This window comes from Oncorhynchus keta, chromosome 36, assembly GCF_023373465.1.
Source record: "Oncorhynchus keta strain PuntledgeMale-10-30-2019 chromosome 36, Oket_V2, whole genome shotgun sequence".
Taxonomy (NCBI): domain Eukaryota; kingdom Metazoa; phylum Chordata; class Actinopteri; order Salmoniformes; family Salmonidae; genus Oncorhynchus; species Oncorhynchus keta.
The window spans coordinates 23,584,315-23,606,079 of NC_068456.1; the positions used below are offsets into that span (position 1 = coordinate 23,584,315).

Here is a 21,765-nt window from a genome sequence, read left to right on the forward strand (position 1 = left end):
CTTCTACGGGAGTGTGGGGGGAGGGTTCTTGAAATGTAACATCCAATCAAAATCTGGTGGACCATTCAAACAGTTTTTGCAATATGAAATTCTCCAGACCTCCAAGTGAGGCCTGACAATGACGTAGATGGTTATTTTTTCCATTCAGAGCTGACTCAACTCCATTCAAATCCTATTATGTTTAAAATGCTTCTGAATATCAACAAAAGAACAAACGGCTCAATTTGGGAAGAAAACCGCAATAGATATTGAGCATGATTTAGTTTACCTCTGAGAACACACATTCTTTTCACAGCCCTATTGAGGGAGTCTCTTGTTTTTCCATATCTGTTTTTGTGCATCCTCATGTGTGGGTTGCGTGTGTTCTGCTAAAGTTTCCAATGTGGGGGCGAGTGCGTGGGTTGGCGGAAAGGGGAGGGTTTTCTCTGTGGTTGGCATCCCCAAAAATCACCCCAGATCACCCCCACACAGAGAGAGATAGAAAGAGGGAGGTAATCACAATACCGATGCAGACTACTGCACATGGAGGACACATTTCCTGTTTTGTGACACACATCCTGTCCCCACCCACCAATCAAATAAAACACATGGGAGATCTTACAACTAGACAAAAAGAAAATGTTAATTTGAGCATGCAACACAGAAACAGACACTTTCGAGACAGCAGATTACTGGACAGGCAACCCGCAACTGCAGCAAACCGAACACTCCCATGACACGTACAGTCCGCTATCAGAACTCTCCCATTCCATACTTCACTGAACTGATCAATGCCTACACTCTACCTTTACTGACAGCTGGAGCTGCAATTTCACCCTCTTCCATGGCTGTTATCTACAAATGGATTTGGAGACTGTGTTTTTAATTTACAATGCTTACATCAAGATAGCTAGCTAAAAGGAAGTTAGCTAGCTGATGACATTTAATTAACTTAGCTAAACAGTATGTAAAGTAAATTAGCTACCTTAATAGCAGCTCAGCTGAGTTAGCCTACAAAGTGGCATACTATAGCCAGCTAGCTAGTTAATAATACTTTGCTTTTTTACATTTTAATTTTTTATTTTATTTACTTACTTGAATAGGTTCTCCCACTTCCTTTGTTTTTTTGGGTGCCTTTCGGTATTTATTGGCTGTAGCAAAGAGTGGATGAATGGAGACGAGCCAAAAAGTGTTTGCCACCAGAGCGGTGTAGAACGTGTTGTGACGTTTGACTTTACAAGCATAATTCACTTTCAATTTCAATAAATATAAATCGCAGACTGTCAGCCACACTTGATGACTTGAAAACGAGCACTTGAAACCTACTTTTATTCAAAATGTGTCCAAACCGAACGGAAAACAGTGGCACACATAACACACAGCAGCCCTTCTACGGGAGTGTGGGGGGAGGGTTCTTGAAATGTAACATCCAATCAAAATCTGGTTGCAAGTGGACCATTCAAACAGTTTTTGCAATATGAAATTCTCCAGACCTTCAAGTGAGGCGTGACAACGACGTGATTTTGGAGGTATGGCAACACGAGACTAGCTCCACACCAACTCATCCCATAATCAATGTAATAAATTACGTAGCTGGTTATTTTTTCCATTCAGAGCTGACTCAACTCCATTCAAATCCTATTATGTTTAAAATGCACAGCCCTATTGAGGGAGTCTCTTGTTTTTCCATATCTGTTTTTGTGCATCCTCATGTGTGGGTTGCGTGTGTTCTGCTAAAGTTTCCAATGTGGGGGCGAGTGCGTGGGTTGGCGGAAAGGGGAGGGTTTTCTCTGTGGTTGGCATCCCCAAAAATCACCCCAAATCACCCCCACACAGAGAGAGATAGAAAGGGGGAGGGAGGTAATCACAACACTGATGCAGACTACTGCACATGGAGGACACATTTCCTGTTTTGTGACACACGTCCTGCCCCCCCCCACCAAACCCTCCAATGCACCACCAACACGCATGGTAAAACCTTTAGGAACTTGAAGTGGGGCTAGTGGTCTTGGTAGTGAGAATAATGATGGTCGTGTTGTCAGTGACTAGCATTAAAGAGAACACAGCTATCCCCATACAATTAGGGTTAGCTGTGTTTTAACAGTACATTGTGTAACCACTGTCAGCTTTGTTTTCAGAGTTGAGTCTACTATACATTGAGGAGAGGTTGTGGGATCATCATCTGTGAGGACTTCCCCTCTGTGTAAACACCCAGGTGTGCGCTCTTCTGTGGTCTGGCAGGGGACAAACCTTGACATAGTAGAAACATCCGTGTGATCTTTCTGGTTAACACATTATTTAGTAACATGGGACTGTCAATCACACAGTTAGTGTACAACTTAAACCATACAGCTGAAGTATATTGGAGTGTCACATTACATTAACTTTACAGTATCTCGGTTAGTATATTTTGCTCCTCAGTCTAGAAATCAGAGTAGGAATGATAACAGTGCCATCCCTTCGAGACTGCAGCATCTACATTTTCCTTCATCTGCCCCCCCACCTCCCCCACTCTCCCCACTGAGACACCTGTGCAGATATACTCAGAGATAAACTTTGTAATGCTTCCAGAGCAACAGGTGCACAACAAGGCATGTGTGTGACGGTGACCACATCTCAACACTCAACATACACTCCACAAAACTAATGTTCCACCACATCAGCACATACAGTGCCTTCAGAAAGTATTCACACCGATTTGACTTTTTCCACGTTTTGTTGTGTTACAGCTTGAATTTTAAATGGATTACATTTAGATTTTAGATCCCTGGCCTACACACAATACTCCATAATGTCAAAGTGAAGTAATGTTTTATTAAAATGTTTCCAATGAATGAAAAATGAAAAGCTGACATTTCTTGAGTCGAGATATGTAATGTCCCTCAGTCATGCAATGAATTTAAAACACAGATTCACCCACAAAGACCAGGGAGGTTTTACAATGCCTTTCAAAGAAGGGCACCTATTGTTAGAAGGGTAAAAAAAAAAGCAGAAATTTAATATCACTTTGAGCATGGTGAAGTTAGTGTTTACACTTAGGATGGTGTATCAATACACCCAATCACTACAAAGATGCAGGCGTCCTGCCTAACTCAGTTGCCGGAGAAGAAGGAAATTGCTCAAGGAGGCCAATGATGACTTTAAAGAAGTTACAGAATTTAAAACCTCTTAAGGATCTGGCAGTTTTTTTTTCAATTTATGCCTAAAATTACATTCCCAAATCTAACTGCCTGTAGCTCAGGAAACACTTTGAAGTTTGGAAATGTGAAATTAATGTAGGAGAATATAACACATTAGATCTGGTAAAAGATAAATCAATCAAAAAAATATGCGTTTTCATTTTTTTTGTTCCATCTTTGAAATGCAAGAGAAAGGCCATACGTTGAGAGAGAACTCTAGTTGTAATTTAGATTTTGTCCACAAGATGACAGCAGTTCGTGCAAAGTTATAGACTGATCCAGTGAATAATTACATCAAGTCTGCCAGGAGTTTGCCCTAATGTGCCGAATTGGTATATTTATACATTTGAAGTACATTTGAAGTATATAACTACAAAAATGCTATGGTAAATAAACATTTAAGTTTACACAATCCCAGGAATGTTATACATGATGAATCATTAGCTTCCCTCTGGAAAATACATACTATGTTACATTTTATCTCTGGGACCCTTTAAGATGAGAAATCAGAGCAAGATTACTGAATGTATCAAACCAGTTGCCGTGATAGAAGTGTTTTGTTGTTGTGCACTATCCTCAAACAATAGCATGGTATTTTTCTGCTGTAATAGGTACTGTAAACTGGACACAAATTTAGCTTTATGCCCATATAAGACATGTCTATGTCGTGGAAAGTTGGCTGTTGTATTCAACGTTTTCTAGTCACATTATCACGTATTGAGCAACAACCGTCTGGGTTTAGGGACACCAATCCTGTAGAGGTTTTTAATGGCTGTGGTAGGAGAAAACAGAGGATGGTTCAATAACATTGTAATTACTCCACAATACTAACCTAACTGACAGACTGAAAAGAAGGAAGCCTGCACAGAATAAAAATATTTCAAAACATGCATCCTGTTTGCAACAAGGCACTAAAGTAATACTGAACAACTCTGTCGTTGTGCCCCTAAGCAAGGCAGTTAACCCACTGTTCCCCGAGCGCTGAAGACGTGGATGTTGATTTAAGGCAGCCCCCCCCCCGCACCTCTCTGATTCAGAGAGGCATTCAGTTGTACAACTGACTAGGTATCCCCCTTTCCTCACTCTACATATGTTCAAGCATAGTGGTGGCTGCATCATGTTATGGGTATGCTTGTAATTGTTAAGGACTGGGGATTTTTCAGGATAAAAAATAAATAAAATCATAGCGGCAAGCCTGTTTCATAAACAGGTCAATAACCTAAAACACAACCTAAATTCATCATGTCAATAACCTAAAACACAAGACCAAATCTACACTGGAGTTGCTTACCAAGAAGACCGTGAATGTTCCTGAGTGACTATGTTACAGTTTTGACTTACATCTACTTGAAAATCTATGACAAGACCTGAAAAAGGTTGTCGAGCAATGATCATCAATCAATTTGACAACACTTGAAGAATTTTTAAAATAATAATGGGAAAATGTAGCACAATCCAGGTGTGGAAAGGTCTTAGAGACTTAGTTGTAATCGCTGCCAAAGGTGTTTCAGGAGTGTGAATAATTATGTACATTTGATATTTCTGCATTTTCAATACATTTGCAAACATTTCTAAAAACGTGTTTTCACTTTGTCATTATGGGGTATTGTTATGTATGTATGTATAGATGGTGAGAAAAAAAAATATTCAATCAATTTTTAATTCAGGCTGTAACACAACTAAATGTGGAATATTTCAATGTGTTATAAATACTTTCTGAAGGCACTGTACATATTCACAGTGCACACACACACACACACACACACACACACACACACACACACACACACACACACACACACACACACACACACACACACACACACGCAAGCATACACATACACACAAAATGTGAGTCTCTTTCACGCTCTACTCCTGTTCGCACACACATTTTCCTCCCTCTCTTTCCCACCTCTCTCTCTCCCTCCTCTCTCTCTTTCCCTCCTCTCTCTCTTTCCCTCCTCTCTCTCTCTCTCCAGTCGGCGTCAGTTTGGGCCTAAGGACCAGCAGGAGGTGAAGATCATTGAGCACCAGACCCAGTACCTCAGACTGATGCCTCACCTGGCTGCAGCTCTGGCTCTCACCTTCACCACCAGGTAATGTTAGCACTTCCTCTGTAGTGTAAAGGGAAGGGATCACTGCCGCTACTTTGCTTTACAATGGAATTAATAAATAAAACTGCTTCTTTATGGCAAAAAGTAAAACCTATGCGTTTCGGCTTATGGGCATCAGGTTTTTTTGCTCTACACACGTCAATATCAGAGAGAACTGTAGTCAAACACCACTTGAAACTGCCTCTACTCTCATGGCCCTACGCTGGGATATATAAAGAGAGACACTACTCTTAAACGGTGTTATTTCCCCCACATGCTGATGGGTTTGATGTTAACTGACATAGTGGTGAAAAGAGCAGTTGTATCTAATGCCAGTAAATGATAGTCTTGTCACTATGATGATGCATTGTAGTGTCAGTGTTTTGTCTGTACATATTCTCTCCTTTTTCATTTGAAGGTATGCCCCTCACAATTATATGGTATTATAATTATAGAACATCATACTAGGAATGTGTTCTAATGTCTTATGTTATGTGTCCATTTTGTGTGTGTGTGTGTTTCAGGTTTGCAGCATGTACGATGGACCATGCTCTGTGCAAAGGAGAGGTTCTACAGAATAATAGTTCTCTCCAGGCTCTGGTTGCTGGACTCAAAGCCTATAGTACCTGGGAGAACCTCGCCTGCCTTCAAGAGTGCCGCGAGTGCACCGGGGGCATGGTGTGTGTGTGGGTGTGCATGCCTGCGTGCATACAGTGGGGCAAAAAGTATTTAGTCAGCCACCAATTGTGCAAGTTCTCCCACTTAAAAAGATGAGAGGCCTGTAATTTTCAACATAGGTACACTTCAACTAAGACAGACAAAATGAGAAAAATCCAGAAAATCACATTGTAGGATTTTTAATGAATTTATTTGCAAGTTGTGGTGGAAAATAAGTATTTGGTCACCTACAAACAAGCAAGATTTCTGGCTCTCACAGACCTGTAACAACTTCTTTAAGAGGCTCTTCTGTCCTCCACTCGTTACCTGTATTAATGGCACCTGTTTGAACTTGTTATCAGTATAAAAGACACCTGTCCACAACCTCAAACAGTCACACTCCAAACTCCACTATGGCCAAGACCAAAGAGCTGTCAAAGGACACCAGAAACAAAATTGTAGACCTGCACCAGGCTGGGAAGACTGAATCTGCAATAGGTAAGCAGCTTGGTTTGAAGAAATCAACTGTGGGAGCAATTATTAGGAAATGGAAGACATACAAGACCACTGATAATCTTCCTCGATCTGGGGCTCCACGCAAGATCTCACCCAGTGGGGTCAAAATGATCACAAGAACGGTGAGCAAAAATCCCAGAACCACACTGGGGGACCTAGTGAATGACCTGCAGAGAGCTGGGACCAAAGTAACAAAGCCTACCATCAGTAACACACTACGCCGCCAGGGACTCAAATCCTGCAGTGCCAGACATGTCCCCCTGCTTAAGCCAGTACATGTCCAGGCCCATCTGAAGTTTGCTAGAGAGCATTTGGATGATCCAGAAGAAGATTGGGAGAATGTCATATGGTCAGATGAAACCAAAATATAACTTTTTGGTAAAAACTCAACTCGTCGTGTTTGGAGGACAAAGAATGCTGAGTTGCATCCAAAGAACACCATACCTACTGTGAAGCATGGGGGTGGAAACATCATGCTTTGGGGCTGTTTTTCTGCAAAGGGACCAGGACGACTGATCCGTAAAGGAAAGAATGAATGGGGCCATGTATCGTGAGACTTTGAGTGAAAACCTCCTTCCATCAGCAAGGGCATTGAAGATGAAACGTGGCTGGGTCTTTTAGCATGACAATGATCCCAAACACACCGCCCGGGCAACGAAGGAGTGGCTTCGTAAGAAGCATTTCATTGTCCTGGAGTGGCCTAGCCAGTCTCCAGATCTCAACCCCATAGAAAATATTTGGAGGGAGTAGAAAGTCCGTGTTGCCCAGCAACAGCCCCAAAACATCACTGCTCTAGAGGAGATCTGCATGGAGGAATGGGACAAAATACCAGCAACAGTGTGTGAAAACCTTGTGAAGACTTACAGAAAACATTTGACCTCTGTCATTGCCAACAAAGGGTATATAACAAAGTATTGAGATAAACGTTTGTTATTGACCAAATACTTATTTTCCACCATAATTTGCAAAAAAATTCATTAAAAATCCTACAATGTGATTTTCTGGATTTTTTTTCTCATTTTGTCTGTCATAGTTGAAGTGTACATATGATGAAAAGTACATGCCTCTCTCATCTTTTTAAGTGGGAGAACTTGCACAATTGGTGGCTGACTAAATACTTTTTTGCCACACTGTACATGTGTATGTGACGCACATTATTCCAATCCTATTTAAATACCACTACTCCCCAGTCATCTGCTAACCATGTTTCTTTCATTTAAAGACCCAGATCCATTGTCTAGTTCTGGATCTTGTTTTTGGATGCCACTGTGACCATGTCCATGTAGAGTGCAGAGGGTTCTTGGAGGTCATTTCTGTCTACTCTTTCAGTTGATTCAATACTGCTGTTGTAGGGGATAGTTTCATTGTAATAAGTCCCTAATGCTGTGATGAATAGGTTTGAGTGTTTCTCGTTGAGGTGATCTAAGGGCAACTTGGGAAACCACAACGCTGCGCCTTGTCATGTGGGAGTGCTCGCATCTCTTGAGTGTCTGATCCTACACAGACCGCATTTTGTACTGACACTGTCTGACTTTTACCTGTTTATTTCACTGCTTTCAAAAGTGAAGCTGTTTTGAAATGTTTTTTTTTATTATTTATGAAACAATTAACATCTATGAGTCTCCATTTCTCAAGTCATAATATTCTTTAGATATTGTAAGAATGATTTCTGACTTATAGTTTATTATTATTCTTTACAACGCGACTCCTCCCACACCGTTTAAACTAGACGCTGTTTTAACTTTAACGCTGTTTTAACTTTTAAAACATGTAGAATGGTCTGGAATAGTGTGCTTGCATACAACTTTTTCATTTTTTACACTTTGTCCTTTTTTTGTTGTTGTCATCCATCCACTTTCATGGGATTTCCTCTGCATTTTTAAGGTCCCATTGTGACATCACCACTCCCAACATTCTATTCTATTCACTATAAACAATGTCACTTTTGATACAAATCAGCTACTTTGACCATTTTCCCAACAACTTAGACAAAAAGTTAGAGTATGTGAAATCTTCCTCTACTTCTCTGCTGTTCAAATCTGAAATCAGAACTGAATGATCTGGTACCGATCAAACGTTACAGCTCTTTAAGTAACCTCATCATTAACATTTCCTCTAACATTTAAAAACAACTGACATTTTTACCACTTTCCCAACAAGTTAGACAAAATGTTGGAGGGTAAGACATTTTTCTCCACTTCTCTGTTATTCAAGTCTGAAGTAGGAACAAAATGTCTCCTACCGATCAAACGTTACAGCTGTTTTAGTAACTGCATTAGCAAACCTAATATCCAACTTTGTACAAACAACTGAATTTTTTACCACCTTCCCAGCACTTTAGACAACTTAGAGACTGTGACATCTTGGTCTATTACTCTGCTATTCAAATCTGGAATGAGAACAGAATAATCTTCTACTAATAAAACATGATAGCTTTTTTAGTAACGTCATCAGCTACTTTTTGTCTCAACTTCTACAAACAACTGAATTTTTGACCACTTACCCTTTAAGTTGTCTAAAGAGATGGGTATGACATCTCGGTCTACTTCTCTGCTATTTAAATCAGAACAGAATTATCTACTACCAATCAAGAGGTACTGCTGTTTTAGCTAAATGAGGTGATGTTGTTACTAACTTCACACTGTTGAATTAACTGCCATGGAACTTTTCAGAACTTGTAAATTGAACAATGGGGGAGCACATAAGACTTACTATGCCACACAGCTCACTCCAATCCACTGAACTAACCTACCACTGTTTGTCTACATGTAGTTATCGTTTACCTTTAGTACTTGTCTGTAGGCTGCCTTGCACAGTGCTAAACCCTCATCCAGCTGGTGGCGCTGATGTGCAATTCTGTGCTCACCACCCTCTAGAACCAAGGAATTTTCTAAAATTCCTTGACTAGGACACGGAAGTAGGATTGGAGACGCCTTTGTTTTGATTTCAAACATTCTTTGTGTGGTGTAAAGCAAGACATTCTGACTTGCACAACACATTCACAACTCTCATTATACTGAAAATGTCCATTCATCCATATTCCATAACTTCCTTTTATCTTTGCATTTATCCCATCATTCCTCCATCCATTAGGTATTTAATTCTGTGTCCTTACTTTATGTATCTATCCATTTATTTATACATCCTATTTATTGAGCGATCCATCCAGTCATAACTTTATAATTTGGTTATGAAATAAATGTATTGTTGAAGGGAGGTTACTATAGCAACAAAAAATAGTAAACTTCTTCCACTTGAGGCACCATCCTATTTATCTCCCCAATAATAGCCCAAAACTTTTCTAATTCCTTATGAGTAATTATTACAGTTGTCATATACTGTGGTTTCCTAGTAAGAATGTGCATAAAAGTGCAGTAATCTTATTTGTGATGGAATATGTTGACCACTAATTGAATGTTATTTACGTACATGAATTGGACATGTGAATGTGAAACCCATTACTACTGTATATAAATTAGGTGTGTCTTTATATCAGTGGATGACGTGTTTCTCTGGGTTCTGACCTTTGTTAGGGTTTTATGATGGAGAACCGAATCCCTGCTCTGAAGTGTGACTCTGATGTCTTTGTCACATTTGAAGGGGACAACGTCGTCATGTTACAGGTAAAAGAACCAAAGAGGGCAAAGTCCTCTTCAATATTTTACTCACACCTTCTCTAAAACTATAAGTACTTATGTTGTTTTGCTGTTCATCACACTTTTGATGTGAAATGTTTTAAACTGGTAATGTGATTTTCACATTTACTGTATACTAACCATGGCTTCTAGACAGACAAGTTGATAGAGCTCACAGAGTCTGCCTTTATTTCTCAAAACAGTCAGATGAACCTTAGTTTTGGCAAAAACTATATACTGATATTTTCTAGAGTGAAGCCCCTGCAACTTGATAAAGGAATTGTGCTTTGAGAGAATTTCATTAGGATGTGTTTTCACACAATTGGATATTATTATTTTTGGCTTATTGGGGATGAGGGCGATTTCTCCTTGTTTGCAAGTGTAGAGTGTAACTACAAAGCAAGTGATGAGTGTACTACACACACACAACTCTCTGAACTCTTGAGATAATAGGAACAAGGTCACCATTCAGATACAGTGCTGTTGAGGGAGACTCAGAAATCAGAATAGCTCATCATAAACTAAAATTATTCGCAGACCCTGGGAAATATTCATAAACCATCAAGTGGATAGTGAAATCATTGTCCCAGTTTGATTTAATTATGGAAAATTATATTTCTGTAGACAGGTGGTTAATTTGGTTGACAGAATGTATTTACAAGGGTGTGACTGAACATGAAGGTGGTTTTGTGTCAGACCAACTGTTGTGCAATTATATGTTCTTATCATTTTGATATTGTTGTACAGTATAGTCACTATTTTATTTTGCTTCATATACATCAAAGGTAAGATGTATAGGACATGTAGTGCAAAGTGAAGTATGAAAAATTGCAGTGGGAAGGATCGGTGTGGGAACTTGAAGTCAAACACAGTGCCAAGTCAAACATAATTAAATATTTATGGCAACTAAGGTGTCTACTGTCTGGACTGCAGTCACAAGGAGAGAGGAGGCTATGCCAGCTGAACTCAACCCTCCACTAAGAGTATCAAAACTGCACCCCTAATGAAGATGACAGTCCCCCACCACATTTAATCAGTTTACTACTGACCTGAAAGCATGAAGAAGACCACAGCTGACCCAAACTGACATTTTACCCACATTTAAACATGAAGGGTGTGCCAGATTGTATAGGGTCTCTCTTTTACAGTTCCAAAAGTGGATTTGCCCATTTATGACATTGCAAGTGTTTCACCTATCATGAGATGGCAATTAATCATCCAGCTCTACATTGAAAGACTAGTTATGCTACTGTATGAGCGGTTAAAATGTCTTGGTGCTATAGACCAGTTCAGTTTAGCTTCCCCCAGCCTTGTTTTTCACAATGAATGTTGACACGCAGCATATCTATACATTTATCCAATATAAATCCTGATCATCCACCATTGTCCCCATTCTTAAATACATGTAAATGTACTAGTACAAAAGAGGTTTGCATGTTTGGCAACTCAGCATTCAAGCTCTCAACCTTTGACCTCTGACCTGTCCCAGGTGGTGGTAAAGGAGCTCATGACCCAGTTCACCAGGCAGCTGGGAAACAGTGTGGTGGGCGGACTCATCAAAACCTGGACGAGCTCAGTGTCTGACAGGCTCAGAACCAGGTCAGTGAACGCCACTCAACGCCACAAGATCGTTATAGAGGGTCATATATTGAAGGTGGCAGGTATCCTAGAGGTTAAAGCGTTGGGCCAGTAAATGAAAGGTTGCAGGTTCAAATACCCAAGCTGACAAGGTGAAAATTCTATCGATTTGCACTTGAGCAAGGAACTTAACCCTCATTTTCTCCAGGGACGCTGTACTACTATGGCTGACCCGATAAAACAACACATTTCACTGTACCTATCAGGTGTATGTGACAAAACCATTTTTATTTTATTTTTATTAGCTACACTTTAGGAAATGGGTTCAAAATGTATACAGTACACTGCTTTTTATGCCACTGTCTTCTATTCTTTGTGTGTCAAATAAGTACATTCACGTGAACTATTTCTTGTTCATGGGGACAGTTTAAGACTCACTAAACACCCATAAACCTCTAGAATTTACTATTCAAAATATAATGCTGAGTCTTCTATACAACAGAAAAGCCCAGACATTTGTCCACACTCTCAACTCCTCTCAAATACATCATTTATTCACATGTATTCTCATATTTATTTGTATATTCTCATATTTCCTAGTAGGGGAAACCACATCTCTTTTCTCACAAGCTATCACACAAACTCATTCTTCTTATTGTGAAGTGGAACATTAAGATATATGTTCTTTTAAGATGCTACTGTTTCCCAGAATAGAGTCCCCCTTTCATTTTACACACTGCTACTATGGTAGTGTGTTTTTCCACTATCTGGTGAGATGTCTAGGTGTCATGTCCGTTTAGTGTGTACAACTTTTACACAATCCCTGTGCTTGGCTGGTTATGAGACCATCTTGAAAGTTATTAGAAGTTGTTAATGAAAGAACCTTAACAATGTGGTCAAACCCTGCTGAAAGTGAAAGGGCTCTTGCTTTAAGGAGTTAAATTGAACAGGTCACTTGGGTGGGTGGATGGGGTGGGTTTCATTTAGGGTTTATTTTCTCATTTGTTTTTTGCTTTGTTTTTACTGAACATCATGTGAAAATGTGTTTGACGTGTACTGACGATGCAGTTGTTATTTGTCCAATGCTGTTTATTCTGCCTATTTGCTTGAACATACTGTACAATGAAAACAATTTATCTAAAAAGTCCTTAATGAGAGAATAGTCTTGCTTGTACCCACTTGTGGAAGTGTGTGTGTGTGAGTGCTTTAGTACACTAAAATAGTACACTAACTGCCCACTTTCCTCATGTGTATAGAATTGTGCAATGATAGAATTTGTTCAGGTGAATAATGTTGTTCATGTCCATCTTCGGTAGTTTCCTTGGCTTCAATGTAGATACGGTGGGGGACTTGAGTTTCCTGCTGAAAGCAGTGTCCTATAGGGAGAGGGTTCTACAGCGCAGCCTAACAACCAGACTCTACAACAAGGTCAGTCCATCTCATCTAAAGGCATGGACTACAATAAGAGAAGTCGAACAACAGAAATGTTGAAAGCATGAATTTACTATTTTAGCACCAGTTTATCAAACGTCTGTTTGATGTTGATACAGCTAGGTGTAAATTGATTCACAGTTGGTTTTGGAAAGGTTTGATCAATACTTTATGAGCTCATAAATGAAGCCTTATATTGCTCTGTCCATTGTCTCCTGCAGGTAGAGAAGAAAAGAGAGGAGTTTTTTGATGCCTGGAACTCCTGTCTTCATCATGTGACCAGCCTGGCCTTAGCACACATACACAGAGGTGGGTAGACTACAGCCTACCCTGGTCCTGGAGAGTTACAGGTGGGTAGACTACAGCCTACCCTGGTCCTGGAGAGTTACAGGTGGGTAGACTACAGCCTACCCTGGTCCTGGAGAGTTACAGGTGGGTAGACTACAGCCTACCCTGGTCCTGGAGAGTTACAGGTGGGTAGACTACAGCCTACCCTGGTCCTGGAGAGTTACAGGTGGGTAGACTACAGCCTACCCTGGTATTGGAGAGTTACAGGTGGGTAGACTACAGCCTACCCTGGTATTGGAGAGTTACAGGTGGGTAGACTACAGCCTACCCTGGTATTGGAGAGTTATAGGTGGGTAGACTACAGCCTACCCTGGTCCTGGAGAGTTACAGGTGGGTAGACTACAGCCTACCCTGTTATTGGAGAGTTACAGGTGGGTAGACTACAGCCTACCCTGGTCCTGGAGAGTTACAGGTGGGTAGACTACAGCCTACCCTGGTCCTGGAGAGTTACAGGTGGGTAGACTACAGCCTACCCTGGTCCTGGAGAGTTACAGGTGGGTAGACTACAGCCTACCCTGGTCCTGGAGAGTTACAGGTGGGTAGACTACAGCCTACCCTGGTCCTGGAGAGTTACAGGGTGTGCACTGTGCAGGCTTTTTCCTCCGGCCTAGCATTAGCATATGATTCATCTGTGCATCAAGACTAGTTGATTAGTTTAGATATTACTGCACTGTGGAAGCTAGAAACACAAGCATTTCGCTACACCTGCAATAACATCTGCTAAACATGTGTATGTGACAAATACGATTTGATTTGATTATCTGAATCATATGTGAATTTTTGTAACTCTCCTAGGCGTTAAGTAGATGAACGAATATAGTGGTCATTACGTATGAAAAGTAAGATAGCAGAATCTGTTTTTGTGTACTAAAACTGTGTGCATAAGAATAGGGGTTTGTGTTTTGAACCAGTGGGACTATGTAAAGACACCACTGTCTCTTAAAGACCATAACCTTTCCCTTCTCTCACTTTCATCCCACACACGCACACACACAGACACACACACACACACACACACACCGACACACACACACACACACACACACACACACACACACACACACACACACACACACACACACACACACACACACACACACACACACACACACACACACACACACACACACACGCACACACACAAACATACTCACAGGCACACACAAACTCACAGGCACACACACACACACACACACAAACTCATAGGAACACACACACAAACTCACAGGCACGCACAAACTCACAGGCACACACACACACACAAGCAAACACAAACTCCCAGGCACACACAAACTGACAGGCACACACGTCGGCACACACATCGGCACACGCACACACACACACACACACACACACACACACACACACACACACACACACACACACAACACACACACACACACACACACACACACACACACACACACACACACACACACACACACACACACAAGCAGTCTTACAACCTTAACCAGCCGCAAGGTACTAAAGAGCACAAAGGTGTCTGATGTTTGAAAGCTAAGAGCGGTCTGGAGGCTGACTGATACATAGAGGCACCCTCAGAGTGAAATGGTCTTGTTGTCATATTCCATTCCTTAGCAATATAATGCCTTTGCCCTACAGCTTTGACAGGACTTGAAAAAAAGTTTCCTCAATTGCAGTGAAGTTGCATAGTAGTTGTCTCTTGGTGGTGCAGTAGCACATAACCCAGTGTGATGGCCTTGACGTGGGTTAGTGCTTATACCTAGTATCACTATGACTAGATGTCATGGTCCCCTAATACTGTTGTTGTAGTTGTAGGTCTCCCCACCACAATTGGCCGACCGACATATATTGATTCTGAACAGGGATTCAGTTCTATGCTACTTACACAAGATTCATATTCAGATACTTTTGTGGGTGCAAAATTTGTTTTCCTCAACACTTTCTTAAGTGTGTTTATTGTTCATCAATTGTTAAGATTTATTTAGTCGATCATCACATTCTTATTCATTATCTACGGACTATAATTCATTATGAGCATATGGTATCCTGTTTTGTATTACAAAGCAACGAACAGTAAAAGAGAACCCAATATTTCATTATGTTTCCATGCAATGTTGTTCTGTGTGACTGTCACTGCATTGAGGCTGAACAATAGTGACCCACTGCCTAGCTGGGTAATATTTTTGCTTAGCCTCACTGATTTTTTGTTTGTTTACATAGTAACTCTGGAGCAGTTTGCTCTGGCCGTTCAAGAGTGCCCAGTCGAAGAAGACCACACCTTGCTAACGAAGGTATGTGTGAAACCAGTTTTCCACTCTTCTGTCTCTCACCGTTCAATAGGAAACCAGAAGCTCTGCTTTTGAGTCATCAGTTAGGTCCTATGGAAAGTTCTCAGAAACAACACTTTGAACACGTTTCATGAGTTCCTTACAAGGTAATAATGTGATAAGTCCTCATATGAACCTCCTGTATAACCTAGTCACACCTGTCCTGTTCACATTTTGTGTTTTTACAAAGAATACAACTATAGAATGCAAAAGTCTTAATGTTCTTTTTCCCATAATTCTTACTTGTCCTCGTAAAAAACAGGCTGAGAAAACAGTACAATTCTCACTTAATATCCTATGCAGTAGAATTTTAATTTGTATACATTTTCTGCATTACTGTACCATCAGTGTTTTCCCTATGAATTTTTCAGTAGTGGTGGCAAGTGTAGCGAAGGGGAGTGCATTGCTACTAGCGTTAGTGCAAAGAAATGCTAGCTGTTTCCATAGACTTCCAGTCATTGAGCCCACGACTATCCATTTAAAAGCGCGTCTCAGCAGAAATACAGTACACTTGGCCTTGATGATAGCTTTGCTCACTATTGGCATTCTCTCAACCAGCTTCACCTGGAATGCTTTCCAACAGTCTTGAAGGAGTTCCCACATATGCTGAGCACTTCTTGGCTGCTTTTCCACTCTGCGGTCCAACTCATCCCAAACCATCTCAATTGGGTTGAGGTCGGGTGATTGTGGAAGCCAGGTCATCTGATGCAGCACTCCATCACGCTCCTTCTTGGATCATTGTCCTATTGAAAAACAAATGATAGTCCCACTAAGCGCAAACCAAATGTGAAATGCGATGGTGTATCGCTGAAGAATGCTGTGGTAACCATGCTAGTTAAGTGTACCTTGAATTCTAAATAAATCACTGACAGTGTCACCAGCAAAGCATCCCCCACCATCACACCACCTCCTCCATACTTCACAGTGGGAACTACAATCTGGACCCTCTATTTCTGAAACTATCCGCCGCCATTGTCGCAACCCCTATTACCAGCCTGTTCAACCTCTCTTTCATATCGTCTGAGATCCCCAAGGATTGAAAGCTGCCGCAGTCATCCCCCTCTTCAAAGGGGGAGACACCCTGGACCCAAACTGTTACAGACCTATATCCATCCTGCCCTGCCTATCTAAGGTCTTCGAAAGCCAAGTCAACAAACAGGTCACTGACCATCTCGAATCCCACCGTACCTTCTCCGCTGTGCAATCTGGTTTCCGAGCCGGTCACGGGTGCACCTCAGCCACACTCAAGGTACTAAACGATATCATAACCGCCATCGATAAAAGACAGTACTGTGCAGCCGTCTTCATCGACCTTGCCAAGGCTTTCGACTCTGTCAATCACCATATTCTTATCGGCAGACTCAGTAGCCTCGGTTTTTCGGATGACTGCCTTGCCTGGTTCACCAATTACTTTGCAGACAGAGTTCAGTGTGTCAAATCGGAGGGCATGCTGTCCGGGCCTCTGGCAGTCTCTATGGGGGTGCCACAGGGTTCAATTCTCGGGCCGACTCTTTTCTCTGTATATATCAATGATGTTGCTCTTGCTGCGGGCGATTCCCTGATCCACCTCTACGCAGACGACACCATTCTATATACTTTCGGCCCGTCATTGGACACTGTGCTATCTAACCTCCAAACGAGCTTCAATGCCATACAACACTCCTTCCGTGGCCTCCAAGTGCTCTTAAACGCTAGTAAAACCAAATGCATGCTTTTCAAACGATCGCTGCCTGCACCCGCATGCCCGACTAGAATCACCACCCTGGATGGTTCCGACCTTGAATATGTGGACATCTATAAGTACCTAGGTGTCTGGCTAGACTGCAAACTCTCCTTCCAGACTCATATCAAACATCTCCAATCCAAAATCAAATCAAGAGTAAGCTTTCTATTCCGCAACAAAGCCTCCTTCACTCACGCCGCCAAGCTTACCCTAGTAAAACTGACTATCCTACCGATCCTCGACTTCGGCGATGTCATCTACAAAATGGCTTCCAACACTCTACTCAGCAAACTGGATGCAGTTTATCACAGTGCCATCGATTTAGTCACTAAAGCACCTTATACCACCCACCACTGCGACTTGTATGCTCTAGTCGGCTGGCCCTCACTACATATTCGTCGCCAGACCCACTGGCTCCAGGTCATCTACAAGTCCATGCTAGGTAAAGCTCCGCCTTATCTCAGTTCACTGGTCACGATGGCAACACCCATCCGTAGCACGCGCTCCAGCAGGTGTATCTCACTGATCATCCCTAAAGCCAACACCTCATTTGGCCGCCTTTCGTTCCAGTACTCTGCATCCTGTGACTGGAACGAATTGCAAAAATCGCTGAAGTTGGAGACTTTTATCTCCCTCACCAACTTCAAACATCAGCTATCTGAGCAGCTAACCGATCGCTGCAGCTGTACATAGCCTATTGGTAAATAGCCCACCCATTTTCACCTACCTCATCCCCACAGTTTTTATTTATTTACTTTTCTGCTCTTTTGCACACCAATATCTCTACCTGTACATGATCATCTGATCATTTATCACTCCAGTGTTAATCTGCAAAATTGTATTTATTCGCCTACCTCCTCATGCCTTTTGCACACATTGTATATAGACTCCCCTTTTTTTCTACTGTGTTATTGACTTGTTAATTGTTTACTCCATGTGTAACTCTGTGTTGTCTGTTCACACTGCTATGCTTTATTTTGGCCAGGTCGCAGTTGCAATGAGAACTTGTTCTCAACTAGCCTACCTGGTTAAATAAAGGTGAACATAAAAAATTCAAAAATAAACACATGCAGAGATCATCAGTTCACCTACTCTGCGCATCACAAAGACTCGGCAGTGGAAACCAAAAATCTCAAATTTGGACTCATCAGACCAAAGGACATATTTCCACCGGTCTAATGTCCATTGCTCGTATTTCTTGCCCCAAGCAAGTCTCTTCTTCTAATTGGTGTCCTTTAGTAGTGGTTTCTTTGCAGAAATTCGACCATGAAGGCCTGGTTCACGCACTCTCCTCTGAACAGTTGATGCTGAGATGTCTGTTACTTGATCTGGTAACTCTAATGAACATATCTTCTGCAGCAGAGGTACAGTTGAAGTCGGAAGTTTACATACACTTCGGTTAAAACTCGTTTTTCAACCACTCCACAAATTTCTTGTTAACAAACTATAGTTTTGGCATGTCGATTAGGACCTCTACTTTGTGCATGACACAAGTCATTTTTTCAACAATCGTTTACATTTCAATTATATCACAATTCCAGTGGGTCAGAAGTTTACGTACACTAAGTTGACTGTGCCTTTAAACAGCTTTTCTTTTTTTTGTCACGTGCGCCGAATGCAACAGGTGTAGGTAGACCTTACAGTGAAATGCTTACTTACAGGCTCTAACCAATAGTGCAAAAAAGGTATTAGGTGAGAAGAAGATGTCATGGCTTTAGAAGCTTCTGATAGGCTAATTGACATAATATGAGTCAATTGGAGGTGTACCTGTGGATGTATTTCAAGTCCTACCTTCAAACGCAGTGCCTCTTTGCTTGACATCATGGGAAAATCAAAATAATCAGCTAAAACCTCAGAAAAAAAAATGTAGACCTCCACAAGTCTGATTCATCCTTGGGAGCAATTTCTAAATATCTGAAGATACCACGTTCATCTGTACACAAGTATGGGACCACGCAGCCGTCATACTGCTCAGGAAGGAGACGCGTTCTGTCTCCTAGAGATGAACATACTGTGGTGCGAAAAGAACACATCAATCCCAGAACAACAGCAAGGGACCTTGTGAAGATGCTGGAGGAAACAGGTACAAATGTATCTATATCCACAGTAAAATGAGTCCTATATTTACATAACCTGAAAGGCCACTCAGCAAGGAAGAAGCCACTGCTCCAAAGCCCCCATAAAAAAGCCAGACTACAGTTTGCAACTGCACATGGGGACAAAGATCGTACTTTTTGGAGAAATGTCCTCTGGTCTGATGAAACAAAAATAGAACTGTTTAGTCATATTGACCATCGTTATGTTTGGAGGAAAATGGGGGAGGGGAGGCTTGCAAGCCGAAGAACACCATCCCAACCGTGAAGCACGGGGGTGGCAGCATCATGTTGTGAGGGTGCTTTGCTGCATGAAGGACTGGTATACTTCACAAAATAGATGGCATCATGAGGGTGGAAAATTGTGTGGATATATTGAAGCAACATCGTAAGACATCAGTCAGGAAGTTAAAGCTTGGTCGCAAATGGGTCTTCCAAATGGACAATGACCCCAAGCATACTTCCAAAGTTGTGGCAAAATGGCTTAAGGACAACAAAGTCAAGGTATATAGAAAATGTGTGGGCAGAACAGAAAAAGTGTGTGTGAGCAAGGAGGCCTACAAACCTGACTCTGAGTTACACCAGCTCTGTCAGGAGGAATAGGCCAAAATTCACCCAACTTATTGTGGAAAGCTTGTGGAAGGCTACCCGAAACGTTTGATCCAAGTTAAACAATTTAAAGGCAACGCTACCAAATACTAATTGAGTGTATGTAAACTTCTGACTCACTGGGAATGTGATGAAAGAAATAAAATCTTAAATAAATCAGTCTCTCTACTATAATTCTGATATTTCACATTCTTAAAATAAAGTGGTGATCCTAACTGACCTAAGACAGGGAATTTTTACTCTGATTAAATGTCAGGAATTGTTAAAAACTGAGGTTAAATGTACTTGGCTAAGGTGTATGTAAACCTCCCCGACTTCAACTGTAACTCTGGGTCTTACTTTCCTGTGGCGGTCCTCATGAGAGCCAGTTTCATCATAGCGCTTGATGGTTTTTATGACTACACTTGAAGACACCATCAAAGTTCTTGACATTTTCTGGATTGACTGACCTTCATGTCTTAAAGTAATGATGGACTGTCATTTCTCTTTGCTTATTTGAGCTGTTCGTGCCATTATATGGACTTGGTCTTTTACCAAATAGGGCTGTCTTCTGTATACCACCCATGCCTTGACACAACACAACTGATTGGCTCAAATGCATTAGGAAGGAAAGAAATTCCACAAATGAACTTAACAAGGCACACCTGTTAATTGAAATTATTTCCAGTTTACTTTCTCATGAAGCTGGTTGAGAGAATGCCAAGAGTGTGCAAAGCTGTCATCGGGGCAAAGAGTGGTGGGCTATCGCTGCTAAATTTAATATAGGGAAGCACTGACCATCATGGAGTGTGAATAAGCTGTCCCTCTGCCACGTGTGTGGGTTCAGTTGCGATTCCCTTTCTGTGCCTTCAGAAATTAATCCTACCCCTTGACTTATTCCACATTTTGTTGTGTTACAGCCTGAATTTAAAATAGATTTCATTTAATTTTTTGTCTCACGTTACAGACAATTGTGTAAACATAATTATTGCAGACGGAGTGAGTTTATGCAACTTATTATGTGACTTGTTAAGCACATTTTTACTCCTGAACTTATTTAGGCTTGTGATAACAAAGGGATTGAATACTTATTGACTCAAGACATTTCAGCTTTGCATTTGTAATTCATTTGTAAATATTTCTAAAAACATAATTCCACTTTAACATTATGGGGTATTGTGTGTAGGCTAGTGACACAAAAATGTAAATGTCATCCATTTTAAATTCAGGCTGTAACACAACAAAATGTGGAAAAAGTCAAGGGGTGTGAATACTTTTTGAAGGTACTGTATATTTGCATCAAGCATAGTGTCAGCTGCTCCTATTATACAACAGCTATCTACCCATCCTGTATGTGGTTGATTACTTTGCCTTAGCCGGGCTGCCTTGAGTCCTGCATAGGCAGATAAGCCCCTTTCTGTGGGCACTATCAAGGTCTCTCCCCTGTACCTCTGTATCTCTGACAGTATGTTATGGGCTGCATTAAGGTCATACTTCATTTTAGGATGGAAAACACCCTCTACTGCTCTTAAAATATCATACGTTTTCAAGATGGTAAGTATTTGTTTTTGTGTGATGCTTCTGGTTGCATGTGAACTACTCAAATAAACACACGTTTGGTTTCAGTGTTAGA

General features: G+C 41.2%; 1 protein-coding gene across 1 annotated transcript in view; it reads left to right on the plus strand.

Moving 5' to 3' along the window:
* acoxl (acyl-CoA oxidase-like) overlaps positions 1-21,765 on the plus strand; it is a 45,065-nt gene that overhangs the window by 9,890 nt on the left and 13,410 nt on the right. Inside the window, exons 11-17 of the mRNA XM_035754552.2 lie at positions 5,138-5,254; positions 5,776-5,929; positions 9,958-10,047; positions 11,549-11,658; positions 12,954-13,065; positions 13,290-13,377; positions 15,622-15,692. Of these exons, the coding sequence (XP_035610445.1) occupies positions 5,138-5,254; positions 5,776-5,929; positions 9,958-10,047; positions 11,549-11,658; positions 12,954-13,065; positions 13,290-13,377; positions 15,622-15,692 (742 nt within the window). The remainder of the gene's footprint in view (positions 1-5,137; positions 5,255-5,775; positions 5,930-9,957; positions 10,048-11,548; positions 11,659-12,953; positions 13,066-13,289; positions 13,378-15,621; positions 15,693-21,765) is intronic.